The following is a 21,393-nucleotide window of genomic DNA, read 5'->3' on the forward strand; positions in this document are numbered from 1 at the left end:
ATGCTTTTAGTGTTCTCTTTTTTTTGTTTGTTTGTTTGAATGATACATGACTGAAACATTTCTTTGCATGTTATGAAATAACCATAGTAAATAAAAATATACATCCCCCAAAGTATATGTTTAAAATATATTTGAAATTGCTTTTTTCTTTTGAGTGCTTTGTAGCCTTAAGCTTTAGGAGTAAGGACAGTTGATGGCTCTTCAAAACAACAGTGGTCTGAGACCTAGCTTGAATGTGTGAAAGTTATTTGTGATGATGACTCTTCAGCTATTGAACTGCCTCTGTTGAGAACAAACAAATGTTACCGAGATCATAACTGTAGTTACTGGAGGGATTCTCTTAGTGGATTAGGGAGACTTTTGGCCTTCCCAGGAAAGCTTACAAGGAATGACTGAGGAGTTACCGTGTGTGCTGTTTGTTGGTAGAGCTGACATTAGCTGTGTGGGTCTAGTTGGGCAGTTGTCAGTTGAAAGCCTCCTGGACTTTGTGTGCTTTGCTACTTGGGCGGATCACAGGCTGCCTCTGACTTATGCTAGGGACTAAAGGGAGAATGCCTGCCCCTCCAGTAAAGCCATTGTATTTTGAAGTAACAAAAATCGAAAAATGGTGTGCAGAAACAAGAAATTACAAGATTTTCTAGATGTGGGCTTGTTTTTTCTAATGCTGTTTGTATCAGAAGATTACATTAAGGCTCTAAGCCTTCAGAACCAGAAGTGGAAAATGCCTGTACTGAAGTTTCACAGGTGTTCTTAGCTGAAATGTTCTGGAGTTGACCCGTGACATTGAAGAGTATGATTGTGAAAAAGATCATTGATTGTTGCTTGTAAATATTATAAATAATATTTTGCATATGAATTTTTATTACACTTTCTTTATTGTCTTTATCTGTCTAAGCTTTTTTCTGCAGTATTTTAAACTCTCTTATACCTCTTTTATTCTTCCCACTACCATATGGTAAAGATAGTTAAATGTGAAGTTTATTCTTCACTGAGTAAGCACATGGCTTGGTTTGCTTATTCTTGGGGAATATTTGGTCAAATAGAAATCCTGCTTTCAGTGACACCTTTAAGGCAGTCCTGTGTGACTGAAGTTTTCAACTTGCAGCTGTTTCAGCTGTTGAACCACTCAAGCTTTTTCTTTTTTGATTCCTTTGCTGCTCAGCCTCTTAACTGACGAGCCATATGGAGATACGGCTTTGCAACTGTAGTCATGTGGACAGGTGACTCATTGCAGTAACCACAAACTATTCTAGAGCATTGGCTGAGTTATCAGTGTGACCACACAGCGCCCTGCCTTTATAGCGTCATGATTCAGTGTGTCGCTACAGAGAGCCCTGCCTTTATAGCGTCCTGGTGCAGTTCTGTCTGTATGTCATTGTCCCCCCATCCCCATGCTTGGAAATAAGCATGGTGATACTGTCCTAGATGTCAGCTTGAATATAGTGCAGTCAAATCTTGATGACAAATCCAATGTGTAATCTATTCAGATATTCAAGCTGAATTCATAAGCGCAAGATCACTAGCTAGGTAGTAAAACATTAAGTTGAAGGTGGACCCTGGTAGCACCTTTTATAAGATTGCTGAAAATTCCCAATATGTTAAACATAGCTTTAGGCTAATGGCACAAAACCTCTGCAGCACTGAGGAGAATTATGTTCCATTCCTGGCTCTTTTTATGTGTGTGCATGCATGTAAGCCATGTGTATGGTTTATGCACAAATTACACTTTAGAAATCTGGTTTAAGCCATTCCTTTTGAGTGTGTGCAGGTCTGATATTTTAATTTCAGAATGATTTTATTCCGTGATACTAACCTTTTCTATTCTAATGACTTCATGTTACTATGCATCATACAAAAATACCAAATGAATTTGTATTTTAATTTGAAATATGAAGTGGCATTGGAATGTAATGACTCCAGACTTTCTGGAGTCTAATGTTATGCAGATTTTCAGTTTGATTGCAATGTGTAGGATGATTTGCAGTAAACTAAATAGCTTAAGAAATTTGATCACGTTATTCTGAAGCTGTTTGTGACTGCTTTTCTCAGCTGTTACGACTATCATACCACTAGTTTGTAAGTGTAGGGATTACTAACATATGAATTTAGATTAAGTTAGTTCATAAAGCAAAAGGTGTATAATTCTGCCTTTAGTAGCAATTGATTCTGTTTGTGAGAATCATTGTGGAACCATTTAAAATACTGAAGTTACTCAGCAGCACGTATGATGCAAAAAGGAAGCTGTGTATTATGTGCTTTTACTAAGACTTTGTTTCAGCGCTTTGATCCACTTTAAATCTGGTCCACATATATTTTAAAAAGTAGTCTTGCATACTTGAATTTTCAGCACTAGGATTTTTCAGACTCCAATCTTGAGAGAGCACTAAAGTGAACTTTGTATCATTTACCTCTCTTCTTTCTGTCTTTTAGTTGTTGCTGAGATGCAGGTTAAAGGCTGCTGTTTAAGTGCTCCATAGTCAGTAATGGCAGAGCCTTATTAACTGGCAAAACACAATGGTAATTGCAAGTGCAAGAACTGGTAGCTAATGTCCCAGTTTCCTTGAACTTCAGTCCAATTTAGATTGTAGAGCAGATGGCTGGCCTACTTGTACTTCAGTCAAGCATTAATTGAAAATGGCATAAAAAGCTTTCCTTTTCCTGAAAAGTGGAAGAAGGGTAGAAAAGACTAGTTTTTCTGAGATTAGTTGACTAGATTAAGCATTCATGCCTCATTATTGCATTTAGGGATTCTACATTTGAGTGGTTTGTGTGTTTGAGAGCTATATAAGGTAGTGTGTATCCAGATCTCTGAAAATAATAAGGAAGGCTGGCTACTCTGTGTTGTGGGTTTTTTTTTCCCTAAGCCCTTAATAAGGTTAGTGAAACCTTGAAAACCAGAGAAAAACTTCCACCTTCATTTTTGCCTAACCTTGATCTCATATGCCTGTTTTAAAGAGCACCTTGTTTTGCACACTGAAAACTTCAATTTTTCCATTGCATTAGGGTTAAAGTAGGTTGAAGTGTACTGTATGTTATTTATAAAAACCCAAACAACACATCCTCCCCCCCCAAAAAAAAAGAAAAAAAAAAAAACCAAAACAAAAGAACTTCTAGTTTAGCTTGTCAAATTGTGTGTACAAGGAAGGCCATAAAATCAGATCTGTGACCTTAATATTTAAGAGTGATACTTCCAGGTAGCTGAGACCAATGAGTTTAGTACATGTTAAGGAGCTAGTGAATATTTATTTCTACTAGGTCAGCAGCCCATGTTGTGTAGATTACTAAGTGGTAATTAAAGGTCTTCTGTCCTTGTTGCAGTAATTACCATTTCAGAACCAGAAAATTAAATTGCCTAGAAACATGAGGAGTCCTGGCTAAAGTTTACCTCGGATTCACTGAGCTGAAAATCCATTTAAACAGAATTCAAGAGTTTCTTATTTCAGTGGTCATGTTAATGAAACTACGTATTAAGCAACCTTCTCCCCCACCTTAACACAAGCAAGCAATTTAAATGCTCCTAACTGTTCTTTAGAAGCTGGATTCAGTTTGCTTTAAAATGTGAATTAATCTTATTTGATCTGAAATATGAAATACTGTCACATGGTCTTTTGTACTGTTACAGTATAGCATTGATTTTGAAACACTTGAACAGATCTTATATTCTTCCTAGAAGAATAATTGGTTATTTAACTTACTGGAAAGAAGGATAGTCAAAGCTAAGTATGCCTGTTGTTATTTTCTTTCTACATTTATGAATTGTATTCTGCAGAGGTCTGTAATTCTGGATCAGTTCCAGGAATGACACTGCTGAAGTGATGTATAAAGTTTATCTGACAGTGATCACACCTGAAAATGTTGCTTTTAAGTTGTAGGGCTTTGCTAGCGATTTTTACGTTGCTAGTGTTTTCCCCAAATACTAAGCTACCCTTGAAAATATTTTGATAATTGAGGAATGCTGCATGATGGTTTGACCCGCTTTTTGTCAGCAGGGCTGTTATGGCAGAGGGATAATGGCTGCAGAAAGAATTGGTAATAATTGAAACTACTCTTTAGAGCTGTTTCACAGCTCTGAACTAAGCTGACCATTATAGGGTGGTTATTTCATTTCTGCTTTAGCAAGGGTCCTAGGGTACAGTTCTGCACGAGCTTACACTGGTCCCTTGAACAAAAACTAAACTAGCAAAGCATTTCTGATGTGATAGGATATTTCTGTTACTGAGTGTGCGTTGAGTAGCTGTCCTAGAAAGGCGGCGTTTTTGTCTAGTGGAGAATAATCCATTCAGCCCTAAGGAGTTCTGCGTGGAAATGTGTTGCCTCTGCACTGTTTTAAATGAAGTATAATACGAGTGCATTGTGGTATGAGAAATTGAGTTATTTTACTAGGTCTTGGAGTCTTTTCCTCTATCTTCAGTAATGTCCTTCTGAGACACTGTATAGGAAGGCCTGCTTTTGCTTATGCGTTCTCTTACTTTCTCCACAGTAAGAAAACAATCACTTCTTATTTTCCTTTTTCTTGATTTTATTTACCTCTCAATAAAGTGACAGAAGAATGAAGTAATACTTGAAGAATGCAGAGGTTCGTCTGGGTCCACCCGTGCAACCAGCTTCCCCTGCCCCAATCAGTCTTACTAGTTTCTGCCAAGCATAAGCATCTGTATCTCTCTAATAATAATAGGAGGCAGAGTATGCTGACATGTTGTTAATGCACATATCTACAGTTCCTGACAGTGCTTTAGTCTTTGGAAACAAATAACTGTTAAGAGACAGTCTCAGGGCTAGATTTGGTTCAAATGAGGTTTCTGAATTGGTTCTGTCCTGGAGTAAAGAATAGTAGCTCCCTAATGTAACCTTCAGATTCAGGAAGACTAGCTAGTTTCACCTGAATCTAAGGGTTTGGACATGCTTCTATTCAATGCACATCAGTATTTTATTAATTAATATTACAGCCGCGTGTTTCCTGAGATGGAAAAATACAGCTTTTGACTGTGAAACACTGAAACAACACAGCTGCTTCCTAAGCAACGCATCTGCAAAATGTGCCTACATGGTTCACTGAGCTATTTAAAAACAGTGTTCTCCACTGAAGCCAGTTGTGTGACTAAAAATACCTTTGTTTAATACGGACTACCTTGGTCTTTCCTAAAGATTATAGTAAGTAATATTCTATAATGTACTATTCTGAATATTCAACTGTACAGCTGTACAGAGCCATTCATTAGAAATGTGTGTGACCGAAAACCCCATGTTGCCTGGAGTGCTGCAATGTGTGGGGGGGAAAAAAATGACCTTAGTTTGAGCTGCAGGGTTTTCTTCAGCCCACAGGAAATGCTGAAGTAGGCTCTGGTGAGAGAATTCTGTTTGTGGAAATGGAGGTCAGGCAGAGCTGTGCATGTACAGCAGCTATCGGCAGTTACGTTGCTGAGCTCTGGAAAAATGCAAGTGAATTAAGGCATGTGTTTTACGGCAACCATTTTGCAAACAGTGTATCAAATGACTTGCCGAACAACTCTAATAGTTGCTTTTTTCCTACCAAAAACTTACTATACTTTGCCATAGCTGGTGTGAATATTTTGGCCAAGTGAATGTGGTATTTTGCAGTGTTTCTTTGAATGTAAGAGAGTGTGTTTGGTCGTGTTTGAAGTGATGGTTCTGGGCTCAAACAGTCTGCTGTCCAAGACGCACATCTCTTTCTAGAATGGTTATTGTATTACTCTTTTATTTATGTACTTCTGTGGGGTTTTCTGTTTTCAAGTACACCACTGTTCACGTTTTGTGGTACTTCTGTGGCTAGAGAAGTACCATGGCACCTTTTGTCTTCAGAAGGTTTTGGTATCTGAGACACTGCATCTTGTAATGTTCTGTTTTGCTTCTTAATTACATGCCATTTTAGAACAGTTGTATACATGTCACTCTGCAGCTACTTGGTCAGTGTAGCTCTAAATGCTTTTTCATGTTTTCTCTGCTGGAGAATACAGTACTATTCCTCTGCACTACCCTCCTTTTTGCACCATTGTAAAACTTTACTTAAACTAAGTATTAAGTGTGTAGGCTTTGGGTATTTCCCTGAAGAATTTGCTAAAAGAAGTTTCCATTATGAGTGTCTATAACTAGCCATCTAATTCCACTAACTAAAGGGTTGGTTTGGGTTGTTTTTTCTCAAGTATCTGGGCAATTTAAAGATTTCTTGCTAACTAAATCCTTACCAAGTGTGATTTGCAAGTTGAAGGAATGTGGTCTTGTGCACCCTTCTTGCTTCTTTGAGATAAATATGCCTTTAGGTTTGTGTCAATTTTTATTATTTGGGGAGGATGCCAAAATATTAAGGTTTACTTCATTTTAGGAGACTTTGACAGGACATGAATTAGTGGGTAATGGCACAGGAACTACAAAGGTGAACATTAGAAAAGGGTGAACACTTCTAATTAAACTGAAGACTTTCCTCCACTTTAACATTTTAGTCACTCAAACCTAAATAATGGAAACCTCTGATTTAAAAAAGCGCTAATTGATTTTTCAAGTTATTTTAATTGCCGAGCAGTCCTGAGTTCTTCAGGTGGTTTTCTGGAAAAAATTTACTCAAAGCCAATTTTGATGTGGTTTTTTTTCTGCAGTGAAGAAAGTGTTGATGTGGATTTTTCCTTAATCAGGAAGACCTGAGGCTCTTAAAGAGACAAGTTTTAAAGATTCTTCATTTAGAGGACCACCATTTCCACTAGATAGCATTTTACACTAGATAGCGTAATACCTAGGTCTTACGGCTCTAGGTACCTTACAGTCCTTTCCTGGATCTAAAATTCAAGAAGGTCTGTCTTTAGAATGGGAAATTTCTGCTAGAATAAGTGTTGCATGGTTTAAAATCTAAAACACAACTGTTTTGTGACCAAAAAGTCTACTGTGAAATTGTTCTCGTATGTTGCTTCTCTTTTGTGCATCTCAGCAGAAACAGGAGGATGTTTTACTTGTTCTAATGTTTTACGGTTAGATTCTGTACCTAACGTCAGTGAAGGATACTATTCAAGTGTACTTTTTGCTGCATTTTCTCATTTTACCTGAAGAATCTGCAGGTGGTACTTAGTACTCAACAGGACAGCCCACCTCCAAAGTATGTTTCAAATATTAAATATTAATTAAAACCAGGATCAGTTTGCAAAACAATTTAATAAAATCTTCATCTTACTCATTATACAACAATCTTCTGAGATGCTTTTTAAAAAAATTGTGATTTTTTTTTTAGCAGAACTACAGTAATTTAAAATTTTGTTATTTCACCATGTCTCCTTTTATGTTTTTAAGAACAGTCAGTATAGAAATCAGTCTAAAAAATTAGAGAATTTGGGGAACAGTTGTCTCCCTTCAGTGGTTACTGATTAATATACAATGAGTTTGTGAGAAGATACATATTCTACAACTTACAGAAGTAAATACATAATGCTTATGGTTTGGGGCTTTTCGTGTGATTTAGCAACTACATTTTTTCTTGAATCAAGATCACCTGGATTTCAGCTTCACATGTGTTACTAATTCTGTGTTTTTCTTCTACAGAAGAATCCTGAAGGAAATGTTGCTAATAATGATTTTATCAGGTAGAATTAATTTGCCAAGGAGTGCTGTTGATCCAGGAAACAAGATACAGCTCTGTGTAGTATATCAAAACTGCTCTAAATTGAAGATACTAATTTTTAGAGCATAGTATAGCAACTGATGAGGTGTTTTTATCCTCCAGTGCTATGAAATGAAATAGCTGAGCCTTTGGCTCCAGCTAATTCCTGCAGTGAGTTCAGATTTCTTCAAATCTTAAGAAATTTTTAAACATTTTGATGGTAATGCAAGAGTTTAGAAGCCTATGTTGAATAATTTAGCCTAAAAAACAAGTGCTAAATAAGGGTTAAATCAGATCCTGTACCAAACAAATTATAATTTATGTATAAAATGTATTGATTGCAGTTCCTTTTATGCTGTGTGTGCATCACATACATTATTGAGGGAAATTATAAAAGAAAATTAAGCTTTTTTGGCTGCTAGATGCTGCAGATAAATTTGTTCAGAACCCCTAATAGCTGTTGTGCAGGTTAATTTAAATGCACATCATAATTTGGCATTGGTGTTTGTTTTTATAACACAAAATTAAAGCTGACCCCTACAACAGAAAAATACTTTTCAAGTGGTATCTCTACCCTTTGAGAACTTGAGGGTGTATTTTTGAAAAGGTTTCAATAGCTTTTTAACAGACATGTTTTTGAATTCTTAGCTATGCTGGTCTTCTGGTCTCTCTTTCTGGATGTAAATACTAATACTATCAAGTTTTAAACAATCATTGAAACTGGAGTTACTTTGTGTGAGAAGAAACACATAAACATTATAGTTTGAAAATTCAGATATTAGGCTAGATCATCGGAGTTTATCTTGAATTAATATCTGAAGTTTTTGAAAATTCTGGGAGTACGATACATTTCATAGAACCTTCATTTTGTGATACGTATCCTTCTCATACTTTTTACAATTTGTGGCAGTTGTATGCACACAGCCATAGTTATTTTGTTGTATTTGTCACCTTTTCTAACAGTGTGTACACATTTAAATTTGCGCCGTGATTTTTCAAGTCTGTGAAAGCTAGACTGCTCTCTGACACTGCTTGTTTTAAAGCAGCTCGAAAAATGTGAGAATTAGATTTTGCAGTAGATTCTGAAGGACAGGAAATGATCTGAGAAGGTGTTTGAGAGAGACTTCTAGATCTTATAGGCAGTCTGTTTAACTTCGCTTTTAATTATACATCTTCCTCTGACAGCCCTCAATCCAGAGATCTCTGTATTCAGAAGCATGTTTGAGGAAACTGGATATCCTTGAATGATAATCTTCAGATTGTTGTGCCCTTTCTATTCATGAGGTAGTAGGGATTATTTGCAGCTCCTTATTTATATTTCCTTTTTAAATACAGGTTGGCGTTAAAAGATGTATACAGGCTCTATTATTGAGGAGTATAAAATAGCGTGGATGAAACATTCTAAATTTAACTTTTCCATTATTTAAAATTTGTAATGAAATTTTACAATATTCCTGTGTTAGATAACCATTTAATAAACTTCTATCTTCATCTGTGCTGAAGGCCCTGTGTTTTGGCCTTTGGCGTAGGCCTAATAAAGGGATGTAGGGTGAAGTACCTTGCCACGTACGAAGTAATTTAAAAGATGTATTCCTTACTTAAGGACACAGAAAGTATCATTTTGTATTCAGGCAGTATCTTGTATTTGAAATGAAAAGCTCTGTCTTCCAAAAGGTAAAAGAAAATACACAATTTTTAGTCAACAATACATATGAAAGTGTGTCCTTTTTGGAACATGTTCAATAGTAACATACTTTCCTTGTAATGACACTTAAAATGATGGACCTATTCTTTAGCAACAAGCGTGACTTCAGTATCAGGTTGGAAAGGCAAAAGATGACTCCTTGCCTCTACTTAGCACTCCATGTGATCTCTGCAGGCTTTTTTCTGTAACTGGTATGATGCTTAATGCTCCATAACCTTAAGTTTGTTGGTTGTTACAGAGAAAAGGAGATGCAGAAAAAAAACCCCAAAACAGTACTTCAGAAGTTCTGGCATGGTAAAAGCTTGGTGTAGGGAAATTTAAGTCTTTATTATTATTAAATGTGCATACTGTTGAGTCTGTAGTTTGAAATCTCTCGTGCAGTACCTAGTTACCTGTGGAACTAAATTTGCAAAGATAGAGGTTTTACTCAGTGGTAGACTGCTGGAGTTGAAAACTGTTTTTAATAAAACGTGGAAAATAGTGCACACTTTTTTGGTCACTGAAATAATAATTTTGAGCTCTGAACTTAATCTTCACAAGCCTGACTGAATAAAGCTGAAGATAGTGATCTGCATTTTTCTTCATATGAATCATAATTACTCAAACTTCTCTGTAACTGATTTTTCCTTTGACTTTCAAGGCGCAGAAAAAGAAATATATCAGAACACTTTCATGGGAATCAACTTCAAATTTAACCACTTAACGTTGTGTGGTGGTGGTGATTTAAAAAATACAAATCAAACTTTTTGAATTAAATACAACAGAAGTATGTTAAACAATGAAATCTTTTATCAGCTTTGGATATTTTAAAACTAAAACCTGATGATGAGGTAATTTCCATGCAGATTGGTACTAGGGATTCAAAGTAAAAACTTTCAGTGTTGGCATGCCCGAGATCATGTAAATACATGATCACCATACAGCAGGAGCATTTTAACAATCCTGTCCAGCTTTGAGCAGAGCGTTGTAAATGCAAGTGCAGTTTGTGTCTGCAGAACTGGATGTTTTCTTTTCCTCGCATGGTTTATTCTGGTTACTGCATCATCCCTCACACCTCCAGCTAAGCAAAAAGTATAATCTGGTTATATTAAGGTTTGTTTTAAGTATATCCAAAAAAGCTCCCCACACAGCTGTGTATCAACTTTGTGTCCTTAGCTGATATACCTATGCCATTTAAATCTTGTAGTTTGCAGCATTAATAATTGCCTGTGGTGAGTGTTCCATTTAACTTAAAATCAGAAACCTCTGCAAAGCCTCTGAAGGCAATTAGTAACTTTACTGGTTAAAATTTAAAAAAATGCACAATTAAAATAATGCATCTACACAGAGTGGCTTGTCAGGTAGAGAACAAAAATTGTTTTTCCCCAAAGTCAATATTTTGCTATTTAAAGCATCTCCTGGTTAGCTGGCAAAATGCAGAGGGGAGGTTATGCTGGCAGCATGTAGGAGATCATAGGGATGGCTGGGTCTTGAATCTGCACAAAACCAGCATGTTTAATAGCAAATTAAGGAGAAGAAGGATAGGAGATGAGAGCTGGTTCTTTGACAACTACATCGCTCTGCCATTGCTGCTCGTGCCTGCAATAAGGAGATGCAATTTCTAGAGAGAATTCCCCGAGAGGCTTGAAGGGTTCAGTTGTATTGTCTTTGAACACAAAACCAGACAGAAACAGTGGGCCTATCTTCTTCAGAGTGTGAGTGTGAGATAATACTTGTATGTGTAGGAAACATAATGTGCAGGCTAAGAGTCTGTTTGGCAGTGTTTGGGCCATGGTCTCACATTTCAGAGATGCATTTCTGTGCTGTGTGTGTTATTCGAAGATGATTAAGCTTAATCAGTAATTTTGTTTCCCTTATTAATTAAAATGTTCAAACTGTGCTTAATAAAATGTAATGACTACAATAGCTGTTTCTTATTTCTTATATTATGCATTGTGAAATTTATACATTGTAAGATTTCAGTCACATAGTGTTGATGTACCTGGAGAATTTAATTTGAGATACTGTCTTCTCACTGTAGCTTGTGGGTTTTTTTACATGTGGTAAATATAAAGGAAATTTTAACTGCTTTAGTGATCTTCTGATGTGTGCTCTAACTGTAGCTTGAACTTGTGTTCATTGCTCGCATATTTAGGCAGTGAATTAATGCTATGTTGAGTGGTTTTGTGTTACATGTTACACGTACAGGATTTAACAAACGTGGGTATGGGTGAGTATAATCCAGTAGCGAGGAGCTTGTTGGGAATTAAGCGGCCTCAACTCAGGGAATTGGCTTAGTTGGCATTTAACACCAGCTTCTGATTGCTGACTGGAGCATGGAGAGGGGGCCTGACCCAGAAGCAACTGCGCACTTGCAGAAGCCCCTTCCCTCTCTCCTCCAGCCAGTGCTGAAGGCAGGAGGCTGGCTGGCCCCTTCCCTGCTCCCACCGCTTGCCCTGGTAGCTCATACACCCTCCCTCCTGGTTCCTACCAGCTTCTGGCCACTTCTCACTCCTTTCACTGCCCGCGGGCCACAGAAGTGCAAGCAATCTCTTGTTAATCTTATCTATGGTTATGAATGCTAGTACAAACTAGTAGCTGCTTGCTATTTAATGTCACTTTGTGTTGTTTACTAACTGAAAAATGTCTAGGTGGCAAAATACTCAGGTATTCAAACTGGAAAATACAAGAATAAATATTGTTCCCAGGCTCAGAGGAGTGCACAGAATAGGAAATACGCTTACACATTTGTAACTGCACACATGTCCTAGATTCCTTCCTGTAGTGCTCAGGATGTAGGGTTCACCAAATGGGTTGCTGTCAATTTCTTTTAAAAAAAATAAAAATCATTTGGTGTATGGCTCTGCAAACTTTAACATGCAGGCTGAATTCCCCAGGAAGCAGTGATTCAATTTCCTTTTAAGGACTTTTCTCTGGTATTTGTTGCTGTGATTGTTTTCTTGGTGGAGACTACGGGATTTTCTTAAATCTCTGTGAAAGACGCTGCTATTCTCTCAATTTTATAGGTGGAAGAATAAGAATTAGGCCAAAGTAATTGATTTGAGACTCTATCTTTGGAAGTCTAAGGCCTGACTTTACTAATAACATGCCCTCATGTTTACTGATTGCAATTAGAAGAGTTCACAGCACTGAGTAACTGTGAATAATCGTGGTTTGATGAATCTGTTCCCTGCACCCAGGGTCTAGAATTCCGTGGTGTCGCTTGAATGTGTAAACCAAAGCGACCTTCTTTCCTATAGTTACTTGTCCTCTTCATTCATTGACTTTTCAGTGTTGATAGCTGTGATTCTTAATATGTTTTGGCACAGGACTTCAAAATATTGCGGAATATTCCTCTCTACGTAAACAGTTAACAAATTGCAACCCTGAAGAAACTGGGAACTCTTGTGGAGCAAGTTCTTTGGACAGAATGGAAGAGGAAGCAATGTCTAAATTGCTTTATTTAACCAGGAAATACGAGATACAGCATATTCATGGGTAGCTACACTTGGTAGCAAACCACAATAGTTGCACTTAAGGCATAGGATATGTTTGTTTCTGTAGAATGAAGTCCCATTTCCTTGCTATTCGGGGGGGGGGGGGAATGAGACTAAAGTGAGTAATAAGGAAAAATACTACAGCTGAAGGCTTTTTTTTTTTTTTTATGAGCAGCTAATCCAAGCTAAGTGGTGTCCTTGTACGTAAGTATTTCACTCCCTAGTCATGAAACATGGAATCCTGCTGAGTCAGATCCATAGTGACAAGTCCTGTCATTCCAAAAATAAATTTAAAAGGTAATGTGACCAGGTGCTTTTCTAGATACCGGTAAACTGTCTTTGAGCTTACTTCTGTAGAGACCTTAGAGACAACGCAAGGACAGTATTAATAGCTGAAGAGACCATTGGATTTTCTAAATGTGGATTAATTTATTTTCTTCTGTCTCTCATCTTGAGGACAGTTGAACACTGAAATAGGTTGCACAGAAAGGTTGTACAGTCTCCATCCCTGGAGGTTTTCAAGACCTGACTGTATAAAGACCTGAGCAACCTGGGCGGACCCTGCTTGAATGATTCTGCCATTCTATGATTCTGAGATTTTTCTCTGTTCTGGAGCAGTTTGTCACCTAGAGCCATAGTACTAGAGATTGCCTTGCTTAAAGCAGCCAATTGTATGTGAGAGAATAATTGGAAGAGGTAAGTATTATGCCATGTGGCACTGAGAACTTCTGACAGTTCTTTCCGTTCTAGAAACGGTGACGTTCTGAAAGTAAGGCACAAGGAGTCACGTCTCCTGTTTGCCATCTGGATTGTACATAGTGGGAAGTGCTGACTGGGTCTGCAGGACAAGGCCGTGTGGTATTGCCTTCAGGTTTTAAGTATTTGAAATAGTGTTTTCTCTGCAGCATTCTTTGTGTTGGAATGTCAGACTTCAAATATCTTCTTTCTCATCACAGGATTCAGTAAGCAGCACTGAGACCTTAATTAGACTTTTCTTAATACTATCTTTTTGAAGTATAATGAAGTGTCTATATATAAACATCTTCCAAGGAGGTTCAGAATGTTAAAATCTGTCTTTCAACAAACAACTGTACCTGTTTCACAGTAAGAGTTCATCAAACAAATTAATCTGTTATTGGGGGCTAGGGGGGGATAAAATGAAGGGTTTCTTTAAACTTCTTTTTTTCCCCTCTTACTATTGGAAAAAAGTTTAAGAGAAGCTTTGGGATTCACTGGATTATTTTAGCATCTTAGAAGTCTATATTTGTTGCCCAGATTTTTGCAAGCTGTGTGTTGTGCTAATCTCTACCACCTGACACATGAAGAAAAAGGGAGGAAAAAAAAAAATTAAAAAAAATCAATTATTCCAATATGAATGAAATTGAGATTTTTGTAAATTGCTTTCAAAGTAAAGGCATCAAAATTAGCTTCTTGAGAGCAGAGGCAGCATGTTCTATTCAGAAATTTTTGGTGTGCAGTATCTGAAGGTCTGCTTGCTCATTATTAGTTAATATTTTCTAAAATCCTCATGTGTTAAGCCTTCAGGATATTTATAGCAATTCTTTTCACATTGTAGGGCACTAGCAGTAGAGAAGAAATTCAAGGTCTTTAGCATATAGCATTGCTAGAATGTTCCATAAAAGGAAACTGTAAAAAAAGTCTCATTTATTTATTGGTCGACTTCCTTGTGTCTAAGGTCAGTGTATCCTAATTTACAAGAATTGCTTAAAAATCACCAAATCAAGAAACTTGAGCTTTACTTTTTTGCACCATTTCTGTAGCTATTTAGTATGTACTATTTAGTATGTGGTTACTTTTTTCAGTTGGACTTCGTGGTTTATTTTTAGCCTATATACATTCTCTTAGTTAATGCATGCTGTGACTTTTTATGACAAAAGGCAGCAAGGGCTCTGAACTGGTAAGGCCTTCTCTGTGCTGCTTCACATTTGGTGGTTTACGTGCCTGTGGTGATGCAGGTAAAAACTTGTTTTAAGACCTTTGAACTTGATGATTAATAAAATATTGAGATTTTGGTTTTTAATGAGAATTCTAAAGTTCTTTTACACAGGGGAACAAAATATCCTGACAAGTGTGAAAGTTATGAGATTTCATTTGTGTTGGCTAAGAGTACGCTGAGGAAAAGGCGCAGAGCGTGATGCAGAGGTGGTTTCTATTCAGTGAAGATCTTTAATCTGCCTTCTGAGGAAAAAAGAGGCTTATACCTTTGCCTTCTCTAGCTTCTTGCTTCCCGAAGTTTTGAATCAGCTGGTCAGTGTCAGACAGATGTTAAAGAAAAGCAGAGATAAAGATCCACATTTCTTATCAGTTTTGTGAAAATTGGCAGCTGGATGAGAGAAACCTAAACTGATGTGCCTGCTCAAGAAAAGCTTAAGCTCAGTAATCATCTGTCCTGTTTGGTGAGCTGGTTTACCAGTCAGCGTGTAGGTGGATGGAAGCTGCCAGAGCACTGTGCTACTGCTTGCTCAGCAAGTAGTTGAGGGGCAAGAAAAAGGCAGTGTAGGTACTCCTGAAGAGCTGGGCCTGGAGTTGTGGAATGAGCAGATAAAGGCCAGAGTGGAAGAAGCCATACTGTTGTGGGAATATAGGAACTGGATGCATGCCCCGTGCTTTGCTATAGATTGCAGCAGAACCAATAACTCTAGCTGACCAAAGAACCTCCAGCTTTATGAGATGCAGTTGGTCATTTGTGGAGAATCTGTGCAGAACTCACCTCTTTTGTTGTCTTAGTCTAAATTTCCCAGATTTTATACTGACAGCCTTAGTTGTTCATAGGTTTACTTTTTATAATAAAATGGAAGACTCTGCAAATCAAAGTGCAATGAACTTTCATTGTGAAACCTCTGGAAATTCACTTGAAGGATGGGAGAACCAAACCCTAACAAAAAAATGTGCTGAAGGACTGGCTGCTTTAATAATTCTGTTTCGTGAGCGTAGCATGACTCATGCAGCTTAATGTTCCTATCTCAGTATTCAGTTTATTTTTAAGTAGTACTGTACAAATAGTGTTTTTCTGTGCCAGTTGTTGCTATGACTTCATAATATTTCCCTGAATACGCTTGCTCATACTTTCTCACAGCATAGTATTTTGCACATAAAAACCTTAAATCCATCAGAATTTCCTGAGTGCTGATCATTTTCATGCTTTTATGGAAAAAAAGGATAGCTCTGTGTACTATGTAGTTTTAGTTGAGGAGGAATAAAAGTTTAAAAAAAAAAAAAAGTCCCCACAACCTGTTCCCTCATTTAAGAAAATGTTGCTCTGTTTCAGCTTTTCCAATTTTCCATGTAGCCATTCAGATTGAATTTCCAGCACTTGTATAGTTTAGGCTATTTTGTTAAAGCTGAGTGGACACTGTATTATTACTTCAGAACACTTTTGCTGTCCTTTTTTTTTTTTTTTTTGTAATTGGAGGGAAAGAAATACTGCTTGTGTGGTTGGGAGGGGTAGGATGGGTGATTTGTTCAGTCTTTCCTTTAGGTTTATATTTTTGCATAAGGGTTTCTTTCTGAGACGCTGAACTGTACAGTTGTCTGCCTGATCTCTTCCAAATGGCAGTGACCACTTCGGTTGAAAGATCTTGGTGTACCATAGGAAAACAACTATAACCCTTCCTGAGAACCTTTGAAATCTCGTTCCTTCCCTTGTTCTGCACGGCGTGCCTGGGTCACACGCTTCCGTCTATCGCTTACTTGGTTTGAGTAATGTGAGTGTTAGTGCTGCCTTATTGGGAAAAAACGCAAGAGGACACAAACAGTAGAATATAACTAGTAATGTTTATTGATCTAACAAGTTGTCTTTAAACTCTAGATCTTCCTTTGGTCTCATAAAATAATATCAGAAAGTATGGTTAAAGATACCGTTGTATAACTGTATATTTTTGTGAAAACTTCAAAACAAACTCTCAGAAAAAGCTGCTTAATGTCAAACTATTCTTTCGAGTTTATCCAACTAGTTGCAAGTTAATTGCACTTTTGTTTCTTCCTTGTGCTGCTTATGGCTATCTAAGAAAGGCTATCAGAAAATATAAACACTTACAAATGTGATCTTTGTTTATCTTGATGTATTGTAAGAATTGCAAGGACTGAAACTGATCGGGGAAAGAACACAGTCTGTGTAAAGGTCTGCTGCTAAGAAACTGACAATTGAGTAGTGTTTTAACAGACTTTTCACCTCTTGGTTCAATAAAAACACAGATGGAAAAGCAGGGTTTTTTGTAATCAGTAATAACAGAACAAGTTGAAGACTGCTACACTAACATGTAAAAATACTTTGTCTCAATACATCATCTTCCTTTCTGATTGTTGCCATTTTGCAGAACCCTTCCTGTATTTTTGGCCATCTTTTCATAATAAAAATCTAACAATTGATGTTGCTGTTGTAGTTTTCAGTTGTGGATTCATCATTAAGGTTATTTAAGCTTTCTGTGAATTGGATGAAAAACTGTTAGGGAGAGACAGCTTGTCTTCCCAGCCAGAGCAGGTTTGTTTTCTGTTTGTGTTGTAACTGTCCCAACAACTTCTTTGTTTCAGTAGCTAGCTGTTGTTACAAACAAGTGGTGTATGCCCACCCTTATGGCACAGTTCTTTGCAGAGTATCCAAGAAGAGCGAAGTTAATGTTGAATTCTCCTTGGCCTTGGAGGCTTTCAATTCCATTTCTCTCAGCAATGTGTCATAACCACTAGTTTTCAAGGCAGGCCGGGTTTGTAGGCATTTTCCACTCTTCCTTTTGAAGTGGTCGTGTTGCATTAAGGGAAGCGAGATTCACAGGGCAAAAGAGAGAGTGAGCTTCAGCTTATGGTCTACTGGTAAAGGTATTCGTCCCAGAAGGGGTGGTAAAATCTGTTTACCCATCTGTAGCCCTGGCAGTAGTTGTAGGCAGACTTGATAGGAGAAGTCTAAACAGGAGAACTTGATGAAGTATCTGCAGAGGTTGGGCAGGGATTTGCATGTCTGTGTTGTGGGAGGGAGCTGTTTCCTTCCTCTCCTACCTCATGGTCTCCACCCTGTAAATTGCATTTGTGGATCTCAGTGCCTAATATTGCACTCAGTACTGGTTTTGATACTTATCTTAAATGGTAGCTTAGGGTAACCCTGATATTTTTTTTTTTTTTGTACACGGTGCTTTATAAACAGTCATCTCCTTCAATAAAGATAGAGCAAGTTTCTCTGCATGCAGCTGCGTCTGCATAAGTGAGAGTGCCTGAATTGTTAAAGTAATGACTTTTAATAAAGATCAGAATCTGGAGTTGATTTTTTTTCTGTTTCTTTGTTTTGCTAAAAGAAAACAATGAGATAGTATGCTAATGTCACAGATAAAATGCTGTTAAACTAGGTGTGGGAGTTTCAGCTTCCAGGGAAAGTAATTGCCAGCTTCAAGGAGACCTTCTGTATGGAACGTATAACCTTTTACCTGGTACGTGTGGAACAGTAGATGCATGGATCATATCATCATTTAGAATCTATTATCTGCTTTAAAATGCACAAGAGTGATGGCATGAAAGTAGCAAGTAGCTCAAGTAGTTACTAGCCCAGTAAGAGATTTGGTCACAGCTGGCTGGGCAAATTCATAAACTGTGCTAAGATGTTTGGGAAGGAGGTGGGTCTTGTCTCCTACGTTTGACATAGAATCATAGAATAGTTTGGGTTGGAAGGGACCCTAACAGGTCACCTAGTCCAGCCCCCCTGCAGTGAGCAGGGACACCTTCAACTAGATCAGGCTGCTCAGAGCCCTGCCCAGCCTGACCTTCAGTGTTTCCAAGGATGGGGCATCTACTACCTCTCTGGGCAACCTGTGCCAGTGTTTCACCACCCTCATGGTAAAAAATAGTCTAAATCTACCCTCTTTCCGTTTAAAACCATCACTCCTTGTCCTGTCACAACAGGTCTTGCTAAAAAGATTGTCCGCGTCTTTCTTATAAGCCCCCTGTAAGTACTGAAAGGCCACGATAAGGTCTCCCCGCAGTCTTCTCTTCTCCAGGCTGAACAGCCCCAGCTCTCTCAGCCTTTCCTCACAGGAGAGGTTCTCCAGCCCTCGGATCATTTTGGTGGCCCTCCTCTGGACCTGCTCCAACAGGTCCACGTCTTCCCTATGCTTGGGCGCTCCAGAGCTGGATGCAGGACTCCAGGTGGGGTCTCAGCAGAGCAGAGGGACAGAATCACCTCACTCAGCCTGCTGGCTACGCTTCTGCTGATGAAGCCCAGGATACGGTTCGCCTTCTGGGCTGCAAGCACACGTTGGTGGCTCATGTTGAACTTCTCATCCACCAGTACCCCCAAGACCTTGTTGGCAGGGCTGCTCTCAATCCCTTCATCCCCTAGCCTGTATTGATAGTGGGGTTGCCCCAACCCAGATGCAGGACCCTGCACTTGGCCTTGTTGAACCTCATGAGGTTCACACAGGCCCACTTCTTCAGCTTGTCCATGTCCCTCAGGTGCGTCAACTGCACCACTCATCTTGGTGTCATCTGCAAACTTGCTGAGGGTGGACTCAATCCTGCTGTCTCTGTCATTGATGAAAATACTAAACAGCACTGGTCCCAGTATGGACTTGTGAGGTACCACTTGTCACTGATCTCCATCTGAACATTGAGCCATTGACTGCTACCCCCCTGGATGCAACCATCCAACCAATTCCTAAGCCACTGAGCAGTCCACCCATCAAATCCATATCTCTCCAATTTAGAGAGAAGGATGTTGTGGGGGACTGTCAAAGGCTTTACAGAAATCCAGATAGATGACATCCGTCGCTCTTCTCTTGTCCACTGATGCAGTCACTCCATCATAGAAAGCCACTAGGTTGGTCAGGCAGGACTTGCCCTTAGTGAAGCCACACTGGCTGTCTGGAATCACCTCCCTGTCCTCCAGGTGATTTAGCATAGCTTCTAGGAGGATCTGTTCCATGATCTTCCCAGGCACAGAGGTGAGGCTGACAGGTCAGTAGTTCCCAGGGTCCTCCTTTTGACCCTTTTTAAAAATGGGCACAAATGTTTCCCTTCTTCCAGTCACCAGGGACTTCGCCTGACTGCCATGACCTTTCAAATAGGATGGAGAGTGGCTTGGCAACTACATCAGCCAGTTCCCTCAGGACTCGGGGATGCATCTCATCAGGTCCCACAGATTTACATATGTTCAGGTTCCTCAGGCGGTCCCAAACCTGATCTTCTCTAACAGTGGGAGGGACTTTGCTCCCCCAGTCCCTGTCTTGTGGTCCATCCACTCGAGAGGTGTGGCAAGAGAGGTTGCTGGTGAAGACTGAGACAAAAAGGTTGTTGAGTACCTCAGCCTTCTCGTCGTCTGTTTTTACCACTTTGCCAGTCTTGGTCATAGGGGGTGCGTGTGTGTGTGCATGTTTTCTTTGACCTTCCTTTTCTGGCTGACATACCTGTAGAAGCCCTTCTTGTTATTCTTAGCATCCCTTGCCAAGTTCAGCTCCAGCTGTGCCTTGGCCTTCCTGACCCCATCCCTGCACAACCGAGGAACATCCCTATACTCTTCCCAGGATACCTATCCCTGCTTCCACTGCCTGTGCTGCGTAGCCTGACTTGTGTAGCTGCAATGCTTTTCACGCTGGTTTTGCTTTATGTTGTTGTTGGGGAAGCTCTGTTTTGCATTTGTGGATGCCTTTAGCTTTCAAGAAGATGATGTGAATCTAATATTCTTATAGAAATTCAATTCTTTCCTTCTGAAAAGAAGATTTTCTTTAAATCAGCAAGTGGTTTTGGCATTAAATATTTCCAATGGATTTCATTACATGACATAAATTTGCAGTAAAAAAGGAACAGGAAGCAGTGCAGGTGATTGTATCAGTAGCAAAGGTCAGTTGGTTGTCTGTTACACAATTCTTTGAAGTGGAATACTTTCTGAGTGAGCATCACACTGCTCAATCTTTTCTTTTGGTTGTAATAGGAAATTTAGTGATAAACTAAGATCAAGAGTTTGGTGAAATTTGATATAGGTAGATGGATTGAACATTTTCTTGACAACAAATGTCACAATAAGAGCCAAGAACTTTGTGTGGTAGAAGCGTTCTGCCGCAAAATGCACTTATTTACATGCCCTGGGTAGTTACCTCTTGTTTTTGTTTGGCATCCATAGATATAAAAGAACTGAAGAACGTTACTGAACGTAATTTCTCTTTTGATAACTGTTTTTCGTTAACAATGCTCATAAATATATATATTTTTTTTTTATCTTTTTACAGATTCTGAAGGTGTTTAAGCTCTGAAGACTTACAGGCTTTTCATACATAGAAATGTCTGGCTCATACGATGAGTCCGTTGGAGTAGAAGTTTCTAGTGATAGCTTCTGGGAGGTAACCTGAATTTTTTTATCACAATATTTTGACTTTATTTTTTACTCTTATTATAGAAAATCTGATTCTTGTACATTGTAAACTGTGGAGAGAGCTGCAGTACAAGACGCCTTTGGTTATTGTGGTCTGCAGAAATAACCTTCATTGTAGAAATGACCTTTTAGATTTTGGCCGAATTCTGTCAAGGGTTTTTAACTGGCAGAAACTTGAGGATCATCCATTTGGGTAGGAGATGCGATTCAGAGTTGAACCTTTGTCAATTTTTATTGCCAAAGAGAG

At 38.6% G+C, this 21,393-nt stretch overlaps 1 protein-coding gene across 5 annotated transcripts in view; it reads left to right on the forward strand.

The window, feature by feature from the left end:
- The window catches only part of PACSIN2 (protein kinase C and casein kinase substrate in neurons 2), a 68,952-nt gene that overhangs the window by 17,801 nt on the left and 29,758 nt on the right, over positions 1 to 21,393 (forward strand). For 4 of the 5 annotated variants that reach the window (XM_075443546.1, XM_075443566.1, XM_075443552.1 and 1 more), the window contains one exon: positions 21,004 to 21,114. The exons of the other annotated variant lie outside the window; for it this stretch is intronic. In XM_075443546.1, the coding sequence (XP_075299661.1) occupies positions 21,055 to 21,114 (60 nt within the window). In that variant the 5' untranslated portion in view covers positions 21,004 to 21,054. The remainder of the gene's footprint in view (positions 1 to 21,003; positions 21,115 to 21,393) is intronic. 5 annotated transcript variants of the gene reach the window in all.

Source organism: Opisthocomus hoazin, chromosome 1 (genome assembly GCF_030867145.1).
Source record: "Opisthocomus hoazin isolate bOpiHoa1 chromosome 1, bOpiHoa1.hap1, whole genome shotgun sequence".
NCBI classification, from domain to species: domain Eukaryota; kingdom Metazoa; phylum Chordata; class Aves; order Opisthocomiformes; family Opisthocomidae; genus Opisthocomus; species Opisthocomus hoazin.